This window comes from Egretta garzetta, unplaced genomic scaffold (assembly GCF_000687185.1).
Source record: "Egretta garzetta isolate BGI_Z169 unplaced genomic scaffold, ASM68718v1 scaffold313, whole genome shotgun sequence".
NCBI classification, from domain to species: Eukaryota; Metazoa; Chordata; class Aves; order Pelecaniformes; family Ardeidae; genus Egretta; species Egretta garzetta.
Window position 1 is genome coordinate 3,047,387 of NW_009259063.1, and position 20,540 is coordinate 3,067,926.

A 20,540-nucleotide genomic window follows, 5' to 3' on the forward strand; every position below is an offset into this window, starting at 1 on the left:
GAAGACAAGTTTAGGCATTTGTCTTTGTTAACTTGTTTTAATATTTTTGTTTGCTTCCAACTGACTTACCTGTCTTGGTTTCATAGAGCAAATTCCAAAATCTTATTACATGACAGAACAATTAGCTTGCCTTGCACAGTTCTTAGAAGTACTACAGGCTCATAATTTCTTTGTTAAATGGTCTGAAAACACTTCTACTTTGCCCAGCAGTGGAAAAGTATTTTTTCTTGCAAATATTATGAGAATTGTTGCTCCATTTAAGGAGATTACAGCATCTTTAAACAAACACGCCCTGTTACACAAAACTTGTAGAAAGTAATATACCATACATGGGTTTTGACTTTAAAAATACAGTCTGGGTTGGCTACAGGTCTCTGATGCTTGAGAAATGTCTCAGAATCTCCCCATTCTACTACTCTATATTCGTAGAACCTAATTCTTGCTCTTATCCTGATGTCTATTCTCTGAAAAGTCTACTAGTTCAAAAATCTACATTTTTTTTAAAAAAAGAACTTTAAAAGACCTTGATAGGAAGAATTTCTGAATATTGTTTTGATCCATCATTCTTTGAAATTTGCTCCCTTTCCATATATAAACGAACAAAGGAGATGTCATTTTGCATTTAAAAAGTGTTCACACTTACAATCTGTTCCTTTCTTCAATAAACCTCTTTACCTTTTCATCCCCTTGTTCAGGAACATGCCCAAACCAACATTTTGCTCTTTCACACCCACGCAAAGTCATGAAATAAAATCTGCAATATTTACGGGGCAATTCAATCATCTCGAGTATCCGCTGGACTGAATGAGAAGCCTAAAATAAAGTAAAATTAAAACAAGCAGAATAAACTCAACAGATAATATTTTTTGAAAGCAAACATGCTCATTTTTTTGAGAATTTCAAAATACCTAAAAATTATAAACAAAATCAAAAACTATGTGATCTACAATTAACCCTTGAAACAACCCTCATCTCTCCCCTGTATTTGCAGCATTTCAAAGCAAACCAAGATCAATCCCTTGTCATGTCATGTTAGTATCTAACACAACAAAAATCTGCCTTGAAGACCATAGACAGAAAGAACACAAGAACTGCTAAATGAGATGGACAATGAATAGAGAGGAGGAAGAAAGGTGCCAAACTTCTGCATGGCTCTGGGTAACAGCCTGAGAATTCTGGGACATCAATTTTCTTTACCCTTTTTCAGTGCCCAGCGTAACGGATAATGCAATCTGTCTTAAAACATACGAAACCTTGTCTGTTTTTCAGTTCTACAAAAACAATATGGCAAAAAGCATTACTTGATTTTGCTTAAGCTGGAAATAGAAATTAACAAAGCTCCACTGTGAATAGCTGTCCCCTCATCATTGATTTTGTTCTCAGAAATTGTATTTACTCAGTGACAACATCTTTAGAGGAGCAGAAACATAAACATAGATAGATTCATAATTTCTGACTAGATATATGGAGAATTGTCTGAATATCCGTAACAAAATTAGTGCCAAAGGATCAGAAACCGTTAAGGCTTTAAGAACTCACAATTGCATTTTTTTCCATCTTCCATGGTTCAAAATCTCCATAATGTTGCAATGGCAGTAAAGGATTTTTTCCTGAAAATCTGCAATCTAAAAATTAGGATGAGGGCAATAAATGGATCATGTAATAAAATGAATCATACTGAAACCACTCTCATTTATCTTATTTTCCTTTATATTTATAGTTCCTTCAAGCCACAACAATGATTAATGAAAATTCGATTAATACAATCTAAAGCCAGTAATTTAAGTTAGTTTTCTTAATTATCCTAAAACTGAGACTTAACGCAAACTTCAAGAGTAAGCACATTTAAATTAAAAACTTCACTTTATCCAAGGTTTCTAACTTGTATAGATAAGAAATGGAATAAAAATATCCAGAATTTTTAATTTCAAAAGGAAAATACCCCCCCTCAGTAATCTTTGCATTCCCACATCACTAGCCATAAATTTAAACTATTTTTCCAGAATTGAAATAAAACCTTTCATACTGTATGTTTTAAGCAGTGCAATATCAAGCTTAAGTCCAATGTAAGTTACCATGAAACCTGGTTTTAGAACTTAATTATTACTGATAATAGATTTCTTTCTCTGGAAAATGAATAATGTTAATGAGAGATAGAAGTTCAAATTTTCAACTCCATATCTAGAGAAATAAAAGCTTTTGAATGCCTTCCTTTCTAGGGTTTCCATCTGGCCCCTTGAAGGAAATGGGCATTCAAAAGGCAGGATGCTTAGCTCTTTCTGACAAACTATAGGTACTAAAGAGCATCCAATAGTGATGCATTTTCTACTGAGACTTGCATTAGGTACATGGTTCTTAATCTGCCTGTCTTTCTAAACAGATAGGACTATCACAGGATAGGAAGGAGAAATACAACGCAGAACAAATAAATGCCTAAATGTTACGTACTGTCACAGCTGCATAATTTTTTGCAGTGACGGTGGGCAATTTGGTAAATTCAGGACTGGATAAATTTAGTGACAGGAAAAAGACTGAGAAAATGGTCAGTGACTAACTGCAGAAAAATGCCATTGGGAACTTGAGCTCAGAAGTCTCTCCTCCAGATTCTTGCTGTCCCCACAGCATAAGAGTTTCTGACCAGGTGCTTTCAACAGTTTGTACTCTCCCTGCTGATTGTACATCAGATCTGTAGGGCAGCAGGCACTAAGGTTAAATAGCCAATCCTGCCTCCACAGTTCTGGGGAAAAAAAGGTTGTTTTGGCCTCTCCTAGCACAGAAACTCTTGCTTTGGCAACCATTTCAAATGATTTTAAGAAGGAAGATTTGGAAGAACTCTTTCGAAGGTGTATGCACTTTTAAGGCCAAAGACATGAGCAATTTCAAACTACTGTAGTCTAGAGGCATATTTCACAGTTGCTTTTTACAGCTTGCACTTCCTGAAAATATTGTTAAATGACATGATGATAAAATTGTTCTATAAGCTCAGACTGGCAGTGTAATTTGAAACTAAGCAAGAACGTCTGCCACCGAAATCCATGTTTATAAACATCCATATTAACCAATAATTCTAAAAATATTAATTCCCAAAACAGCTGTGGCAAAGAAACAGAATGCAATATCTACCCATAAGTAATCAATTTCTGGTTTTCTCTATCCTGTATGCTAAATAAAAATATGCATTTATGTAAGGCTAAATGTCAGAGTTGTTATGTGCAAAGAAAAAGAGAAGGGAACTTTGGTTACAGTTCCATTACAATTTCTCTGGTGGCAGAGACACTTAAGAGGTACCTATCCAGGTGTGAAATATACAAGGTCAAAATGAAGTGCTGCTTATTAAATCTAGATCACTTCCTTGATCCAGTCTAATGAATGCCTCAAACATTTCAGTTGGCATAAACAACAAAGTTATGACCTTCGGCAAGGTGGGCAAATCCCTTAGCCAAGTTTTGCCGACAGGTAACAACCAACCAAGAAAATCTGCAGTCATGTTCTCTTACCACAAATAAAGAAAAACAAGTTACTTGCCAATCACATGGCTCAAACACAATGTACCAAAATACTAATGCAGGCATTGCTGTACCATTAAAGGACTGAGAACCGTAAATACCATGACAGAATGATTCCTATTTAACCCTACTAAATAGGATTCTGCTAAAAAACCCAACCCCACCCAAACAACCTCACTAAGCTTGCATTTTTGCTTCTGTGTACCTGAACTAAAACAAATTCCAGCCAATGCCTTTAGGAATTGAAGAAATTCTGTAAGATTTTAGACATATATAAAACATATGTAAAAATAAATTCCAGAGAGTTCACCAATATAGCATATGATACCATTTGTCTGGGGTTTCACCACCGTAGCTTCGCTGAGGACATTTACTTTCGGGGCATGCAATGGCAATCCTGATAGCAATTCACAGTTGGCAAAATCTTCGTATTTACAGTCACTGTTGAGTATTAAAATTAACAAAAATTTGTTTAACCAAATTAATCAGGTGCTTCTTCCATATACTAAACACCTAAAAAGGGGGATTAAGTGCATAAAAGCTGAGAATTTCTTCAACAATTTAGACAACACTTAAAAACTTGCTGTAAATTTAAATAGCTAGTAGTCCCAACAACTTTACTTTCATTACTCTCATTGCCTGGTCCAATCTGATTATGATTTTAGCTGAGATTATTCTGTCCTGAAGTGTAATGATATGAAATCCGATAAATAAGTAGAAAAGGTACCCGTGAACCACTTTATTTTTTTTCACTATGCCGACAGGAAGACTGAGATGATTTCTTTCACCTCTGAAGAAGCATCTACTTTTCAGTAGTCTGGTACGTAATATCTGCCAAAGAAGTAATCCACAAAGCTTTTGAAATTGTATTTGAAGAGCCAACTGTTCTTTCCTAATAACTGACTACTCAGCAGAAGATTCAGGTGATTTCAAACAGAACTCCAATTAAGGACTGTTCTGCCTTCAACTATTTCCAAATACGTGCATTCCAGATAATTAAACTACTAAAATGTCATATTTTCCCAAATAAGCTACAAATATTGCTAGCAAAATACTTAATGATCTCTTTCTTATTTGTAAATAAAGCCACAGAAAAAAAAATAAGCCTCTTTCATGAGATCTTCCTTCCCTCCCCCTTCAATTAAGAACCTAGGTTCAGTACAAAGGACATTTCAGCCTGCTTGCTGTTCAGAGACAGAAACAGACTTGCCTTTCCCTATGAGGGGCACACTCTAGCTACTTAAGACTGCTCATAGCCAGGATAATTCAAATCTTTCCTAAATTGCAGGCTGTTTTTAATACAGTTTGAAATAAAAAAAGCTACAGCAGAGAAAAATAATTTTTATCTAGTAAACGCAAATTCTTCAATATCAATCTTTATTTTTGTTCTAGCCAATGTATGGTATTGGTCTCCAGAGGAAAAAACTGTGGATCTAGTTACTCAGAAGTTTCAAGTTACCGTGTAAATTTTTTTTAATGCTTCCTTGTGATGCCAGCCTCAGATCTGACACAACAGGATTTTCATAGCAGCTTACCTTCGCGGTAACAATCTCAGCTCTCTTTTTAATCTAGACATGAAGCTATGCCCAATTTTGCCAGAAACTGTAAATTATATAGCTCTACAATCAGTTTCTTTTTTTAAGTAACAGCATCACTAGAAAGCTAAAGAAATTGCTGTTTTCTTCTAGATGAAACTTCGCAGTGGTAACATTTTTTAGTACAACTAGAGAAAATAGTTTGACTCCAGATGAAGGAATAAATGCCTCTTCTCTAATCACAGAGAGTACTGCATTTCAACTAAGAAAGTGAAGTAATGCAGTATCAATTGCACAAACATATTTTATCCAGCATAATTTACTTATTCTATAGCATAAACAACTATGCTACTAAGGTAAATTTAAATGGGTATTTTACCAGGAGGAAGTGCTTGGAGCTCTCTAGTGGATTAATGAAAAGGTGCAATATTCTCCATTTAATGGGCTTCAGGTATGTCACAGAAATGTGATTGGTGTGGGGAAAAAAGCAATACCCTCCTCTGTGTCAGCTGAGGTTTTTTCTTTACTATTGTGAATATGACTCTGAAATATCTGTTATTTCTATTCTAATTACTTAAGTATTCCATCAGTTAAGTATACTTTTTCTACGAAGTATACTTTTTCTGCTTCATTTTTGGGCTGATGTTGAGTGGAAGTTTCTTAGTCTGACACTTTAAGTCGTATGTACAATAAACACTGTAAGCACAGCTTGAAGCTAGCAGAACAGTAAAGCATGTGCTTAACTCCACATGCCATGTTTTTAAACGCCTTTTTCTACTGCTGTTCAATATCTGTCAGCCTGAATTTGAATAAGATCTTTCAATTCTTTCATCAGTTTAGAAAGTTCCAAGAGGCAGAAAAGAAACCTGAAGGTTTCATTGATTTTTTTTTTTTAAGTTCTTGTAAGTGCTATTGTGGCTGGAAACATATCTGTGCTATACTCACATTGAGATGCCAAGGTGAGACACTGACATAGAGTGGATATATTTTGTCACCAGCCAGAGGACAAAATAATCTCTATTGTCCTGTCAGGTTATGACTATACTTGTCTTGTGCTTTGCGCAGTGATATTGTATTATTTCACTTATTTATTTTCTTCATCACATAGTCACAATAACATAGAAAAAATGAAATTAGAATGCTGATAGTGTTTTGGTAAAAACATTACATTTCATTTGTACCGTAACTGGGGAACATCACAGGTTACATGAAGGACACAGTATACGTACCTTTTTTCAGCTTCACCCTTTTTTTCTTGTTTAAGATTTGGCACTCCATCTGCAAACCTGAACTGTGAAGATATTTAAAATGCACTTTCAGATACAGAAAAGCACTACTAAGCCTGTTACGCTTTACGCTACAGACTTGAAACTGTTAGTGATCATTGGAAGGTGTGATAATATAGTCTTGACTATAAAGACTGTAATTTGGACAGCAGGGTTACTCTTACACCATCTTTTTAAATGGACACACCGCAATTGTACTTTGTGATCTTTAAAATAGTGATTTTTAATTGGAAAAAAGGTGACATGACTGTCTTCACTTCTCTTTGCTCCCACTGATAATACCAGCAATGTTTAGGCCCACTGCCCAATTTTAACTGTGCCTGACAGATGTGTAGAAACCCACAAAAGACATTCCATCAAGTTTAATGAAAATTAAAGCTGTATTGGGGAAATATCCAAGGCTTTTACTCAGCTGTGCACTGTGGTGTATAGGTAAAAAATCCCCTAAGGTATGGAGGAAAAAAACTATCCACTCTTGAAGTAGTGGAAAACAGTAAATGCTATCAGCAGCTATGTCTGAGTGGCAGTGAGATGTAAATTTCAAACCATTATCAAAGAAGTAAACTTCAGCAGGTCTTAAAAGACCTAGACTTATTATCTAGAGGAAGGAGGACAGAGAAAGTAGAAAGGTCAGATAAAGTCAGTGAGCATGAAAATGGCTTCACATTCCCTCTGAAGTGCTACAAAGTCCATATGTTAATGTAATGGTCCTTCTGCCCACCTAATGAGACACAGAATGATCCTTCTTGGATGCATCACAGCTGTGCAGCTACCCAGATTTCCGGCACCACCCTATCCTTCTGAGACAGTGTGGTGGGAAGCATTTAACACCAACTTAGAAAACTAGGCATGTTATGTAAAAATGTCACATATGCACAGTAGTACTCTTAGGTGTTCACTGGAACAGTAATTTTCATACAATTGGTAATACCGAATTACTGTAATGATATAAATACCTTGTTTTGTTTTAAATTTGATTTATTAGTGACAAGGTAAAGAAAACAAGTTCTGTCAAGCAAAACTTACATCGTCAATAGCACAGTAAGTTATGAAATGCTAATCTTTTTATTACAGGAAATTAAAAGTTTTATTGATAAAACAGCATTAGTAATTACAATTATCCAATTACATGGACTATAATTTCTTAAACTATTTAATGACAGAAAGCATGATTTATCAGTACCTTTTCAGCCTTGTCAAAACTCTTTAAAAGTTCATCTAGTTCTCTCAGTTGCCCATCTTCAAGAAAGTCCTCAGTAACACCTCCCAAAGGACTGCTTCCTCTGGAGGAGTTGTGTGTTTTAATATCTTTAGCTGAAAACATATAAACATATTACTTTATGTGCTTCCTATGCTACAAGACAACAAAGCTTTTATTTCCTAAATATTACAAAGCCTTAATACTAATGATGTTTAAGAACTCCTAGGACTTCCTAAATGTGAAACTTGTATGTACGTTTATTTCACCTTTCAAGCACAAACCATTTCAAATAACTATTAAATTGAATCTGCAATTAAAATTCTATCCAAGCTGTATGTTCTGTAATAGTCCCTAGTACAACAGGTTTATTTATATAATATTGAATTCAATATTTTAGAAATAAATTCAGTTAAGCTTTGTTATTAAAATACAGCCAAAGATATGCATGGTAATTTGCTAAGCAAATAAAGACTTAGTCTTTGCTGGAGAAGGGGATAAGTTAATCGTAATGACACGATGCAACCCTGAACTAAATATAGATAGCTCTAAGAAACTCCAAATTCCTGTAATACAGTAAACTCAATAAGAATTCGGTGTCAGGAAATTTCAGCACCTTTTGCAGATGCCACAGGAAATGAACAGAACACCTGACTACAGCTTTCTGAAGCAGCTGTTTATGCACAATAGAAGAGCTCTGCACAGAAAAGAAATTCACTGTTTCATTGGATCACATGAATGAATTTCAACTGCACTGTGTTGTCCAGATACAGGAAGAAAAAATCAGATTATTATTGGAAAGGCTTTTATCTTATAGTCACTGGTCTCTGTATGATCATCAATACAAGACACATCTGCTTGAAGACAATATATGTAAGATTTCCACTTGAAAGATGAAGAGGATTGATGTCATCCTGAATACCTTAACTGTAGTATTTGTTGCCCTTAGACTGTGAAGCCACTGAGACAAGCAGCCATGACCGTACTACATAAGACAAGACACCAAAGCAGTAATACATATCTCTAAATAAATGCATAAATTGCCAGTAATTACCAAAACCAGGCACCTTTCTTTTCTTCTGTACAGGTCTTTTTAAAAAGTCATACATCAAACGTAAGTTGCCATGTGCATATTAACCTGAGAGCATGATGTGATCCTAAGTTTCTCAGATCTGGGAAGAAGGACCTACTTAAACCTTTTTCTTTATTTTAAGCACCACAAAAAGACCCAAAGACTTTGTTAGAACATGAAGCAAAACAATGTCTAAGAGAATGCAGAAGTTACTAAATAGTACAGGACTTGCTCCCAGGTTTGGTTCCAATCACCTCGGTACTGCAGATGCCATGGCACAGGCCCCTCTAGCTCTTTACATCACGAGGCCTGCGTACTTCCTCCCTACTCCTCCTCAGGGAACTTATGTCTATTTTTTGGTGTCTGAGCTCTTAAACCCTCATTACCTTAGTTTGCCTTCTAATCACTGAAGCCTGGAACTTTCTCTCCCCCAAACAGTCACCATTCATTCCTTTTTCTCCAGGAGGCTACATCTGCCCAAACCACTCACTCTTTCTACATGAACGTAAACACATTAATAAGAAAAAAACAGCACGAGAGGTACTGTCACAGACACTTTTCAAGACTGCAGCAAAATCAATACATAATGGCAGAGTGCCAGATTAACAGCAAGCTGACAAACTGACACCAGAAAGGGAAACACTGAGAACCTTCAAAAGCAGTCTCAGCACTCTTGGGTTCTCTGGTGTGTCAGTAATGGGCTTCTGTTCAAAGTCAAAATCCTGTTCCTTCAACCTAAGAGAAACTTCCACATCAGACATACCTTGCATGGTAGGTCTGTATGCAAGCTGTAGAAAGCAAAACAAATCACATCCAGATGCTGCCTAGTTGGATTGTTCTGCTTAAAATAGGAAGAAAAAACCATTAAGTCAGAAGTGTCCTTCCCTAAAAATAAGCATCCTTAAAAAACAGTTTGTCAGAGAAACGGTCACAGCACCCGCAAAAAGCAAAAGTACAATCTGGAAAAAAAACCTATTATAAAATTCTGTCTCCTCATGAGCACTAGAGAACAATCAAGCGAGATTATCAGTCAGGCTCCAAAGCAGTATCACAGTACTCAGCATCTTACTACCATCTCATCAACTAACAGAATTCCTTGCCTAAAGTATCAGAGAGATGTCAAAAACCCCACAACCAAAACCAAACAAAAACCCCCAGTACTGCCAACAGACAAGTACTACAGAGAAGCAGATGTTCCCTGTAAGACTCAGGTTTGTACCATTTCAAAAGACATCCAATATGCATTAGGAAACAAGGCACCGTTACAATAAAAAGATACTACTGAACTGACAAGTTCTCATTTTATGTGGAAAGTAGAAAGCCTAGGTTTTGCCACTGAATGTCTCTGCATTTACTTTCTTCTCTTGATTATGCATTCAAAAATCTCCAAAGACTCTTACCTTTTAGCACCCAACCACAGGAATTTTCAGCATCATTTGACATTCCAGATTCTTGTACAGCAATGTGTCTGTTTTGAACAAAAAGTGTATTTAAGATTTCTGTCTTGCACAAAAGCAGAACTAATCTAACAGTTATGTAAAATTACAAGTTCTCAGTAATACTTTTATTTATGGACAGAATCCTTATGTACAACATGCCTTTCTGATGTCCATCCCTACAGGTATACACCTAAACACATTAAGTAAAACCAAGACATTTCAAATCCCAAAATTTGTCAGTAAAAGCTCATTATCTCACTTCACCTTTGCCTAAAATACCAAGAAGGGAAATATTCTCTGTATAGCAAATTATGGAAATATTGTGCTAATGAGCCAATTCATCACTTTCTACAAAATGTGATTTATAGTAATTTTATATTCAAAACAATTTGCATAACAATGAATCTCAACGAGAGTAACAAAAAAATTTGTTCATAGAAAAATACTTACTTCACCTATTTTAAAGATAAGTTGGGGAAAAAAAAAGTATTTTTCCTTAGAAAAGCTCAGAAGGTAAAAAATACATATAAAAATATTCTATATAGAACATATAAAACAACATAATCATCACAGATTTTAGAAGCTCACATCTGGTGAGTGAAACAAAGTATAATGACAGCAAGCTGCCTAGAAAATTTGCAACAACTTAGTGGAAATAAAAAACTTCCGCAGCACGCCTAACTTCAAACTATAGAAACATTCAGGCGCAGATATCTATGTATGTACACGAGATGCATTAAGAAGCAGAGTTTAATACGTTACAGCAAGTTTGCAAAGATGAGAGGGACTTTTATTAGAGACAGACTCTCTGTAGGCTTATTTCCTCTCTTCCTCACATTTTATGTGAAATGCAAAGTTTGATTTTGCCTACAACAATTGACTTTCTTTTTTGTAAAATTGCAGTGCAGACAGTTCCAGAAAGCAGTCATCTTCATAAACATTGCTTAAAACTGAAAATACTTAACAGCATCAAGATACTGAAATCTTTATGTTCAGGTCAAAAGCCACTTCTAAATTTTTACCAAATTCTATTAATTGTGTAATGTGAAATAGTTACAGAAGGACTTTATAAGTTCTTTTAAAGAAGGTGCCTTAAAACACATCCAGAACACTACGTTTATTACAGTACTTGGCATTTGCTCACCATCCTAACAAATCTAGGAGTGCTGAGAGAACCAGAAGTAGTCAACACATTTTAAGAGATCTAGAAATAGAGACAGACTAGACCATGTCAGGATGTGGGATAGTCTTGCATGCTGCTGCTGATTAAGTTTAAACAAATATCTCATTACAGCACAAGTTACACAAACCATAGTGTTCAGTTTGCTATTTTGCACAGGAAAAATGGATTTGAGTTTAAGCTTTTTATTCAAAAGGAAAACAGTAAAATGAAGAAGTCTCCTAAGAGCAAGAATGGCTGCTGATGTATGTGCTTTCAAAGGTATCCACTGAACCTACTAGTTCTGATGGGATGAAAAGACATGCTGCATGCCACTTAAAGAGTTATGTGTCTAGATTCCCTACAAGAGAGGAAAGAAATACCTAGGATGATTGATTCAGAACCCTGCACTGTTGGGAGTCACTTAGGGGTAGGCAACAGACAACAGCAAATGAAAGTATATGTGAAAATTGAGTTTCACTGCCCTGTTCAGGCTGCAGGTCCAGAATCCCTCCCTGATGACTGGCAACTAACACCTGGAAGTGACCAGCACTCACTCTTATCTTCTTAAAATGCAACCACCAGAGGAGTAACCAGTCCTACTTATCTCAAAGGTGAGCACGCTAACTAAAACCATTCAGGACATACACACACAGAGCCTTTTCTGAATCTTCCTGGATTAAGAGACAGGACCTGCTTATCCTACTTAAACCTGCTTGTTCAGAAATTTCAGTTCTGGGCACATGTACAAGCACAATTACAGTAGTTAGGAAACTTAAGTCAGAGATGAGTAGTAATGTTAAGGCGCCTCTTTGGATGTTGGGTTCTTTGTTAGTTTGCTAAAAACCAAAACAACAACAACAAAATAAGCCCCAAAACCAACTAAAAAATGCCCAAGCTTTATTTTGGACCTCAATCACTGTTGTGACCAGTATGTTCTGGTTTTGAAGGACACGTGCTCTCATTATCTGAAATTTGGAAGCCAAAAACTATTATCCTTACATTTTCGTAACCAAAAGTACCCCTCTGGCTTTTAAGGCCATGAACAGTCAAAGATTAGAAGTTTCGTCTGCTAAATACGTTGGTGTTTACATTCAAAGCTCAAATAAAATGGATCCACGCTAATAGTTACACATCCACAGTGGCTAATAGTTCCCACTGAACACTTGTCAGTTACTGAATCAACCTGGTACATCCTTCACACAGTTTCAGTGCTTTGGTTTCACAATGGAACTTGAATTAAAAGTATTATTTCATTATAGCAACTGTCGTTTTGACAAGCTGTTAGATCTCATGATTTTTGTAGCTGGAAGAACATAAAAAATGAAGGCACCAATCATTTCCTTTACAATCACAATCTAAATGCTATTAAATTAATAAGTAACACTCAATACATTTTAAAAAGCTTTTTAACAACCCAGCTATACTTTCAGAATAACTTGCTGCTAGCAGAAATACAGCTCTTATTGCTCTGTACCAATGCCAGACTAAAACATCAGTACACAAGAAGTAATGTACTGACGTCCATCCCCATGCATACATGCACTAAAACAGTTTTAGCAAAGATCCAGATTCTTTCTGTCATCATCCGCCTGCTCTTATTAAGCTGAAGGGAAATCATAACAAAAGCTATTTATTGATACAGTTAAAGAAAACATTCTGCAACAACCACCATGTGCAGCCATTAAGTGCTTGCATTGCTCTTCTACCTAAAATCACCTAGATTACATTCATCTAGAGTGTAATGGCTAGCATTAACCAAATGTTAAACAAAACATGCATATAAACTAATATTTATACAAGTTAGAGATGGTTTACAATAGTATAGTTCTGACTCGCTGTTCTATGAGGACAGATTGAAGCGGCATTACAAACTAATAGTGCAACAAAGCAAAACTGAGTATGCATAAAATAAGAAGCCAAACAAGAAAACACAGACAATACTCTGGAATGTCTCTAAAACAAACAAACAGAAAAGGACATTAACAGAAACAATATTTTATTTAAAAATATGTAGCACCATGTTAGCGTAACTGTACCAGCATAATCACTCTTTTTGGTTGGCCAAAAAAAGTTGAAGTCCCAGCTGTACCTGGTAAATACTAACAAAACAAAAAACAACAATATGAACTGGACATTATCTGATATGATCTGGTGATATCAGAAGCTAATTCATAAAACTGTGTAAGATCTATTGCCTTATTTTAATATTCTCACATTCAGTTCATTAATATGTTCCTGACTCTTGCCACTATTAGTCACCAGCTAACGACCTTTGCGTCAAATTATGGAAGGTGAAAGCAAAAATAGACAATTTTGCTTGCTTCTTTAGCAAATTAAGGGGAAATTCTAAGAAATAAGAACCATTCATTTTTATTTTCCTTGGCTGATGGCAAGCAAATTCAGCAGATGCCAGGAAGAAAGCTGAAATATGACTTCAAACAAGTTCAGTTTTCATCTATCTAATGGCTGCTATAATGTTACTCTAACTCAATGTCATTAGTAATTAAAGGGAATATTTGTCCTCCCTATAAAGTACTTGCAAGATCCAATAAAATTTGCAGTTAGTATTTATATAAATAGCAAACTTTACTATCATAGCCAATATATGAGTGTAAAGGGCTCAGAAGTTCTGGTCTTCCATTCCATGCAACAGGTGTCTGGACAGTCAGTTGCAAACCATCTCTGAACAGCCATTATTACCCTGAGGTAATATACAGTGAATAGTCATTCCATTATACAGTACATATAAGATACAATATACACTGTAAACAAAATTAATAGCTGTTCTAATAAATTTATTATGAAACAGCCTAGTTGCTTCTTAAGAAGTTGGATGCTCCTACTGAAGACTTGCCCTGTTTTTCAGAGGCTCGTTCTGGCAGTTTTATTCTATTAACATCTGAAAGTTTTATTTTCTATCTGAGAACCTGTTCAGATCTTCAAAGAATCTTCTTTTGCTCTTTTGCACATGGGTTTAATGAAGTGAAAAGCATAAGGAGAGCAAAGAGCAAAAAAAAAATGCAATTATAAGATGGTACAATGCTGAAAATAATTAAAACATTATTTAAAACAAGGATAGCATAAAGCCACCCAGAAAGAGCAAAGGAAGAAAATTAAAACACCCCTCCCAATAAAAAAACCCTTAATCTTCAGAGGAAAATCTTGTACTATTTCTATCTAAGCTTTTTCTTTGTAATATGAAAAATTTAATCTTAAAACTCATTTATCAAGTGCAAGTAACAAAGCTTAGAGAAAAAGCAGACTAAACAGTTCATCTATACCATGAAGGACTACTACCTCTTTTACAAAAGTTTGTTTCTACTTTAAACGTCTCTTCCCCCTTCAGTGACTTTTATTATAATCTCAAAACCCAGAAAAGCATTAATGCCTAATAATTTACACCAGGAACTTGCTGAATGAAGATGCGGGATCATAAACATCTGTAACATGTTAGCCAAATTACAGATTTGAAAACTATTCACGTGTCTGGGGACAGGAGAAAAGCAGGGAAGGAGAATGGCAGAATGGAATATTACTGTAGAGACAACCATTTACTCATACAGATCCAGCAAAAGAATAAGCTACACCTAGAAAGTAAAAAAAATTGCTAAGTATTAAGCTACTTGACAACTAAAAACTACCCTCAAAGGGATATCTGCTATCTCAAATCAAGTCAGATATTTAAAAATATTAAGTTAAGTATATTACTCTTAATTAGCCTTGCTTATACTTTCCTATTTCATTTCACTTGGTCTAAACCAATTCTTTAGGACATTTTTCTTTGATTCATGGTTTATCCTAGTTCTTATGAAGAATAAATTAATTTCTTTGCATTCAGAATACTGCCATACCTCAGTCAAATTTTGACACTTAAAATCAACCCAGAAATTAGAGGAATTCAGTAAGGAAGCCTGATCACTACAACTGAAGTATACTGATATGACAACAAAGTACTTAGGATTATTGTAATAAGAAGAATGATATGCATACCTAAAATTATCATCTACCGAATCTCTATTTTCTGAGATAACAGGACACTCAGGCTTAATATCCTGCTTTTTGTCTTTAATGCAGATGCTAGTATAGGATGCCTTCACAGGACAATTTTCACAGTCTGCAAGTGCAAGCTCCTCTTCATTATTGGTTCCAAAAAGGTCAGGGTCATCCTGAATCACATCAATGACAAGAACATCTTCTTCGTAAGCTGCAAGAGTATCTGGAAAATTTGGACTTTTGTGTTGTGAAATATTCCCTCTTGATTTGCTATCATCATTTATTTGTAACACAACAGGGTGGTCAGCTGCACTCCAAGAATGATCAGGAAAATCAGATTTTAGTACACATTCAGTACCATGGAAATCAGGCACAGATGACTCTAGTCGACCATCAAGAAAAGAACGTGGATATGAAGAAAAATGCTCAGGGAGCGCAGACATCTCATTTGAAAGGTTTTCAGAGCCATCATGATGAAAGTCCTTACTGTTGATCTCCTCCGCTTTTGTCCTCACGGAATCTGTAGACACAGTATCACTCATGACAGGAAGAGGCTGCTGCTTGGAATTTACCAAAAAAGTTTCTTCACCCATTTTCTGCCTTCTTGAAACACTGGTGCTGTCAAGAAGCTCTAGTGGACTACAGGTTTTTCTTTCAAACGAATGTACAGATTCCAACTTCCTGGATTTAGGTTTGTTTCTGCATAAAGGAATTTTGAATTTTGTCATGTTTCCAGTGTTTACTACTGTCATTAGCTTTAAATCAGAAAACGTCTGGTTTGGTACTGATGCTTCATGGCTGAAATTTATTCTGTTTGTATTATCTGTAGATGTACCATTCTGGACTGTCACAGACAGGTTTCTTTTTGTTACAGCTCCTTTATTTTTATGTTTTTGTTTTGTTGTAAAATTCAAGGTTGCTTTAACTTCTTGCACAGCACCATGGCTAAAAGCCACAACGCTTCTATCCATATTAACTGGTGATTCCACATTTTCATTGGTCATTCTCAGTGTCTCATCAATATCTATGGAAGAGGATTCTGGTGTTTCAAGTGAAGTCAGACATTCAGTATTTGGATCCATTATTTTATGTGTAAATTCTTGGTTAACTTCTGCCGATGATGTATGCAAATCCATCTGTCTCAAATCCCCAGTCATAGCACTGTTTCCTACAGCTTTAACACTGCCTTTATCAGAGGATTCCTCAAAGGCAGCCCTTAAAAGTCTTCTCCCTTCTGAGATGGACCCATGATTTTTATTAACCCATTCAGAAGTCCTGGCACAAGATTCAAGAGGCCAAACATTTTTACCAGTCATAGGTACTGTTCTTTGACAGGTGAATTGCTGCAATTTCTTATTAACTTTCTTCAATTTTTCATTTGTCTTGCTTTTGTGACAATTAGAATCATTGTGGACCTGAGCTGGCACTTTCAGGCTACCTGAGGCAGCAGAATAATGTGCCACACTGTTCGAATTTTCTCTTCTTGCTGTTACAGAGAGCTCAGATGTGTTCTTGAAGCCATCTTCAAATGCAAGTAATTTGGGACTATTCTTCCTCCAGACTGATATATTTTGTGCTTCATGAGTATTTTTTCCTACATGAAGATTTGATGTATGATCACATGAAGCTGACAGAGTAATTTCTTTATGATTTAGTCCTAAGACTGCAAAGGAGCTTGACATGGCAACTGCTGCTTCTGTTTGTAACTCACACTCACTGCATTCATTAGCCGTTGTGAAAATATTCCGCACTGCTGATTTCTCAGTGACTTTCATCTTTTTTCTGGGCTTTCTACCAATATTCCACTTTTTTCCCCTTAAACACTTACTGTTTTCACTCTGACAACATGAAAAACACCCTTTTCCGTTTTGAGTTTTTTCTTTATTAAACAATAAACCACCTTTTATGGGTGATCTCTCATTTTGCTTTCTGCTAGTGCTACAATTCATATCACCCTGTTCTACAGTACCATCAGGAAAGACATGCTTTCTTTTATCCTGGGCTACATGGAAGAATCCACTTAATTTGTAACTGCTGGTAGTTCCAATAGCTGAAGATTTCACAAATGTATTGATGTAACTACAGGCCTCTAATCTCACAAATGGATTCTTTTCTGTTGCACAGAGCAAGCCATTACAATGGTTTAAGACATTTCCGCAATGTTCAGCATCAGATTTTGCAGATACATTTCTCACTTTTTCAGCTGTAGTCACACTAAAACTTTGCAAGCACTTGATTTGATTAATTCTGGGTTTCCTGTTTTTATAGTCCACACCAGACTTTTTTGTTACAGAATGGCATAGAAAGCTCTTGCTTTGAGTCCCACCTAAAGTAGAAGATTTAGAGTAGTGAGGTTCCTTTTCCTTGGAATCTTCTGATCTGTTTCGATTTGTCTTAAGCTTCTTCACAGCCTGTGTACTGTAGCCTTGTTCAATTGCTTTCCATTCTTCCTTTGCTGATATAAAAAACAAAAAAGTGTCATTAAAGAATACACTAAGGAAAAAAGACTACCCCATTGCAGTATTTTATAAAGAGAACAAAAAACATTCAAGGCTACTAAAAACATGACACTATAAGGCTACAACATGTCTGTACAGTCTTTCAAATTTTTTTTTTTAAATGAACAGTATTAGCAGACTTAGAGTAAGAAATTATGCTTTCTCTTCAGAAACAAATGCGAAAATGAACAGAGCCTTAAGGTGTCATAGGGACATTGGAAGTTGTATATTTAAAACAGGTGGAAACCAAGTTAGAGCAAGTCTAGCAAGAAAATGCAGATGCTGTTTGCACACTTGGCCTTAAAATCTTTTGTTTACACAGCAGATTCTCTGTAATGGGAATGCTTGTTCATAAGAATATAGTAATTTGTTTCAGAGAGAGAGAGATCTATAGTCCAACCAAATGCATCAGACTGTTCAAGAAGATCCAGTAAAACTGCAGGACTTGCATTTTTATAAAGTACTACTTTTTATTTAAAAGCAAATATGAATTATGTGAAAAACTGTACATTTGAAAATTTCATCTGGAGAACGGACTCTAAAACTAATTATAGAATGTTGGTTTTTTTAGATCTTAGTTTTCAACGTAAAATACAATTTTAATATCTCAGTTTTTCAGAATATGGTTTCTAGATAAAATATTTATTAATAGTAACCTACAGCAAATATTTGTCATTTGAATGTACCCACTTTGAAAGAAAAAGCAGTATCTTTTAGACAATTGCCCTGAAAAAAGTGAGACTTCTAAAATCCTCTTTCAAAATTGTTCCAGTTTGATACAACACTCTCTTAAAAAGCCAAAGTACAATCTTTGTTTCTACATTTTTAGGATTTTGCAGAGAATAACTAAAAAGTAGTAAGTTCTGAGAACAAAACCCAGCATCCTCTAAAGGCAAGTACTAAAACAAGACAGCATGACACATATTCAATAATAATAAAAAAATACACAGGTAAATGAAAAATTGACTACCTTTTATTTTGGCTTTGCTGAAACTACTGCCTCCTTTCCTGCTTGTGCCTGACCTACACATAAATGAACTGACTGCTTTTGAGGGGAAAAAAAAAATTCTTACTCTGGGCCTGTCACTGCCGATACCCCTTCCTCCCCCACCCCCCAAAAGGGTATCTGGTCTCCTCTCCTTTGTGCTAAAGAACTGCTTTTCTCCTTCAATAAAAGCCTTTCCTCTTCCTAAAAAGCTGATTTTTTTCTAAGACTGGTATTCACAACACTGTAAAGCAGACCCTTGCTCTTATCTCTATGCTTCTTGAGCTGTTAGCAGCCACACATGAAGAGTCACTTTGGGACAGGGTACAGGCCGCTCCTTCCTGCCCCCATGACTTTGTCCCCCCCACCACATCTGCAAAAGAAAAATTATCTCCTGTATTTTCACTTTTTAATGGGGTCTTACTGCAGTTCCTGTCCCTTGTCCTTGGAGCCCAAATTCTGCACCTGTACTTCTACAATGGGCCACAAGTACTTACCATTTCCCCCCAGGCTGTCTGCTCCTTTCTGAGGGTTTGAGCTCTGCTGCTCTTCTTTCATGCAATGCTTGTGCATCTTTCCTCTGGTTGTTGGTTGTTCTTGGCCACTTAGACCCTGTAGCTGCTGTGACACCAGTGCGTTTCTGTCCCTCTTCCTCAGACTCACAGCTCCTTTCTTGGACTCTGAACACTCTGTATGCAGTTCTAGCAAGGCAGATCTACCCCTCTCTCTTGGATCGTCTAGTTTTGATTTCCTCAGAGATGTCCCGTCTTTCTTGCTCAAGCATCTCTTTCCTTTGTCCTGTGTCCCTGGCTTTCCTGATCCAATTAAAGAACACTCATCCAACTTCTCTGGCATATCTACCTCTTCCTGAGGTTTTGGTTCAGACAAGGATTCCCGAGTTCCCATATCCTTCAGTATCGTTATGGAGTCAGTCTTTTTCATTTCAGCACTACACATGCCCTTTCTGGGTTGCAGCACATCTGGTTCTGGCAAACAGGAAATGCCGTATCTCTCTGTGCTCTCAATTTCCTCCTCTGAGGATGGGATTTGTGATTTTATTTCCATAAAGGAATATTTGCCTTTTTTTCCTGAGCTTCCTGAACTCTCCTGGAAACCTGAGAGGTTCAGTCCTTCTGAACAATGTTCTTTCCTTTCAACCCCTGCTGGGAATTTATTTTGCAAAGTAGTGCCTGAGAAAAATAGCTGTTGACTTTGCCCTGTCCCTCTCCTTAGAGTCTCTTCCCAGCATGCTGCTACAGCTGTGGTTGTTGCCTGCCAATCTTCACCTACAGCACTGTCTGAAATTTGCAGAGCTACACCCTCGTTGCTTCTGGCAGCCCTCCTGCACTCCATCTCTTGGTTTTTTTCACCTGGGAGTCCCTGGCTACTCTCACCTTGCTCCTTCTCCATGGGTACAAGAGGAGCAAACTGCTCACAAGAAACACTGGAGAGCATGGCAGGTTGCAGACAGGAAGATAAGGCCTGCTCAAGTTTTCTCTTTGGTGCCAGGTGAGGACTCTGCTTGACTACCAGCTTTTTCCCTGGCTCACGTCCCACCCCTGCACCCAGAGCGCTTGGGCTGGTGACCATCCTGTCAGCCGACTTCACCTCGTTGGCAGTCACCACTTTCCCTGACCTTAACTGTGGCATCACGGGAGCCTAGAGACAGCAACAAAATCAACAAAATCCACTCACCAGTGCACCTTTAACAGCACCCCAGGTAGCCCGGCACCAAGGCGGGCACATGCCCAAGCAGGAGAGCCGCACAACTTGCCTCAGGCGTCACCCGAGGGGAGCCCGGCCTGACAGAAAGCAAACCCAAACTGCCTGGCGAAAGCCCACGGCCATCAGCGAGCCCACACAACC

The 20,540-nt window shown here is 36.7% G+C and overlaps 1 protein-coding gene across 1 annotated transcript in view; it reads right to left on the reverse strand.

Moving 5' to 3' along the window:
• The window catches only part of TOPAZ1 (testis and ovary specific PAZ domain containing 1), a 39,747-nt gene extending 19,423 nt beyond the window's left edge, over positions 1-20,324 (reverse strand). The window contains exons 1-8 of the mRNA XM_035890714.1: positions 19,172-20,324; positions 15,189-17,646; positions 9,998-10,065; positions 7,511-7,641; positions 6,271-6,332; positions 3,835-3,947; positions 1,540-1,625; positions 676-813 (exon numbers count right to left, since the gene is read on the reverse strand). Of these exons, the coding sequence (XP_035746607.1) occupies positions 676-813; positions 1,540-1,625; positions 3,835-3,947; positions 6,271-6,332; positions 7,511-7,641; positions 9,998-10,065; positions 15,189-17,646; positions 19,172-20,324 (4,209 nt within the window). The remainder of the gene's footprint in view (positions 1-675; positions 814-1,539; positions 1,626-3,834; positions 3,948-6,270; positions 6,333-7,510; positions 7,642-9,997; positions 10,066-15,188; positions 17,647-19,171) is intronic.
• Positions 20,325-20,540: the final 216 nt, after the last annotated feature.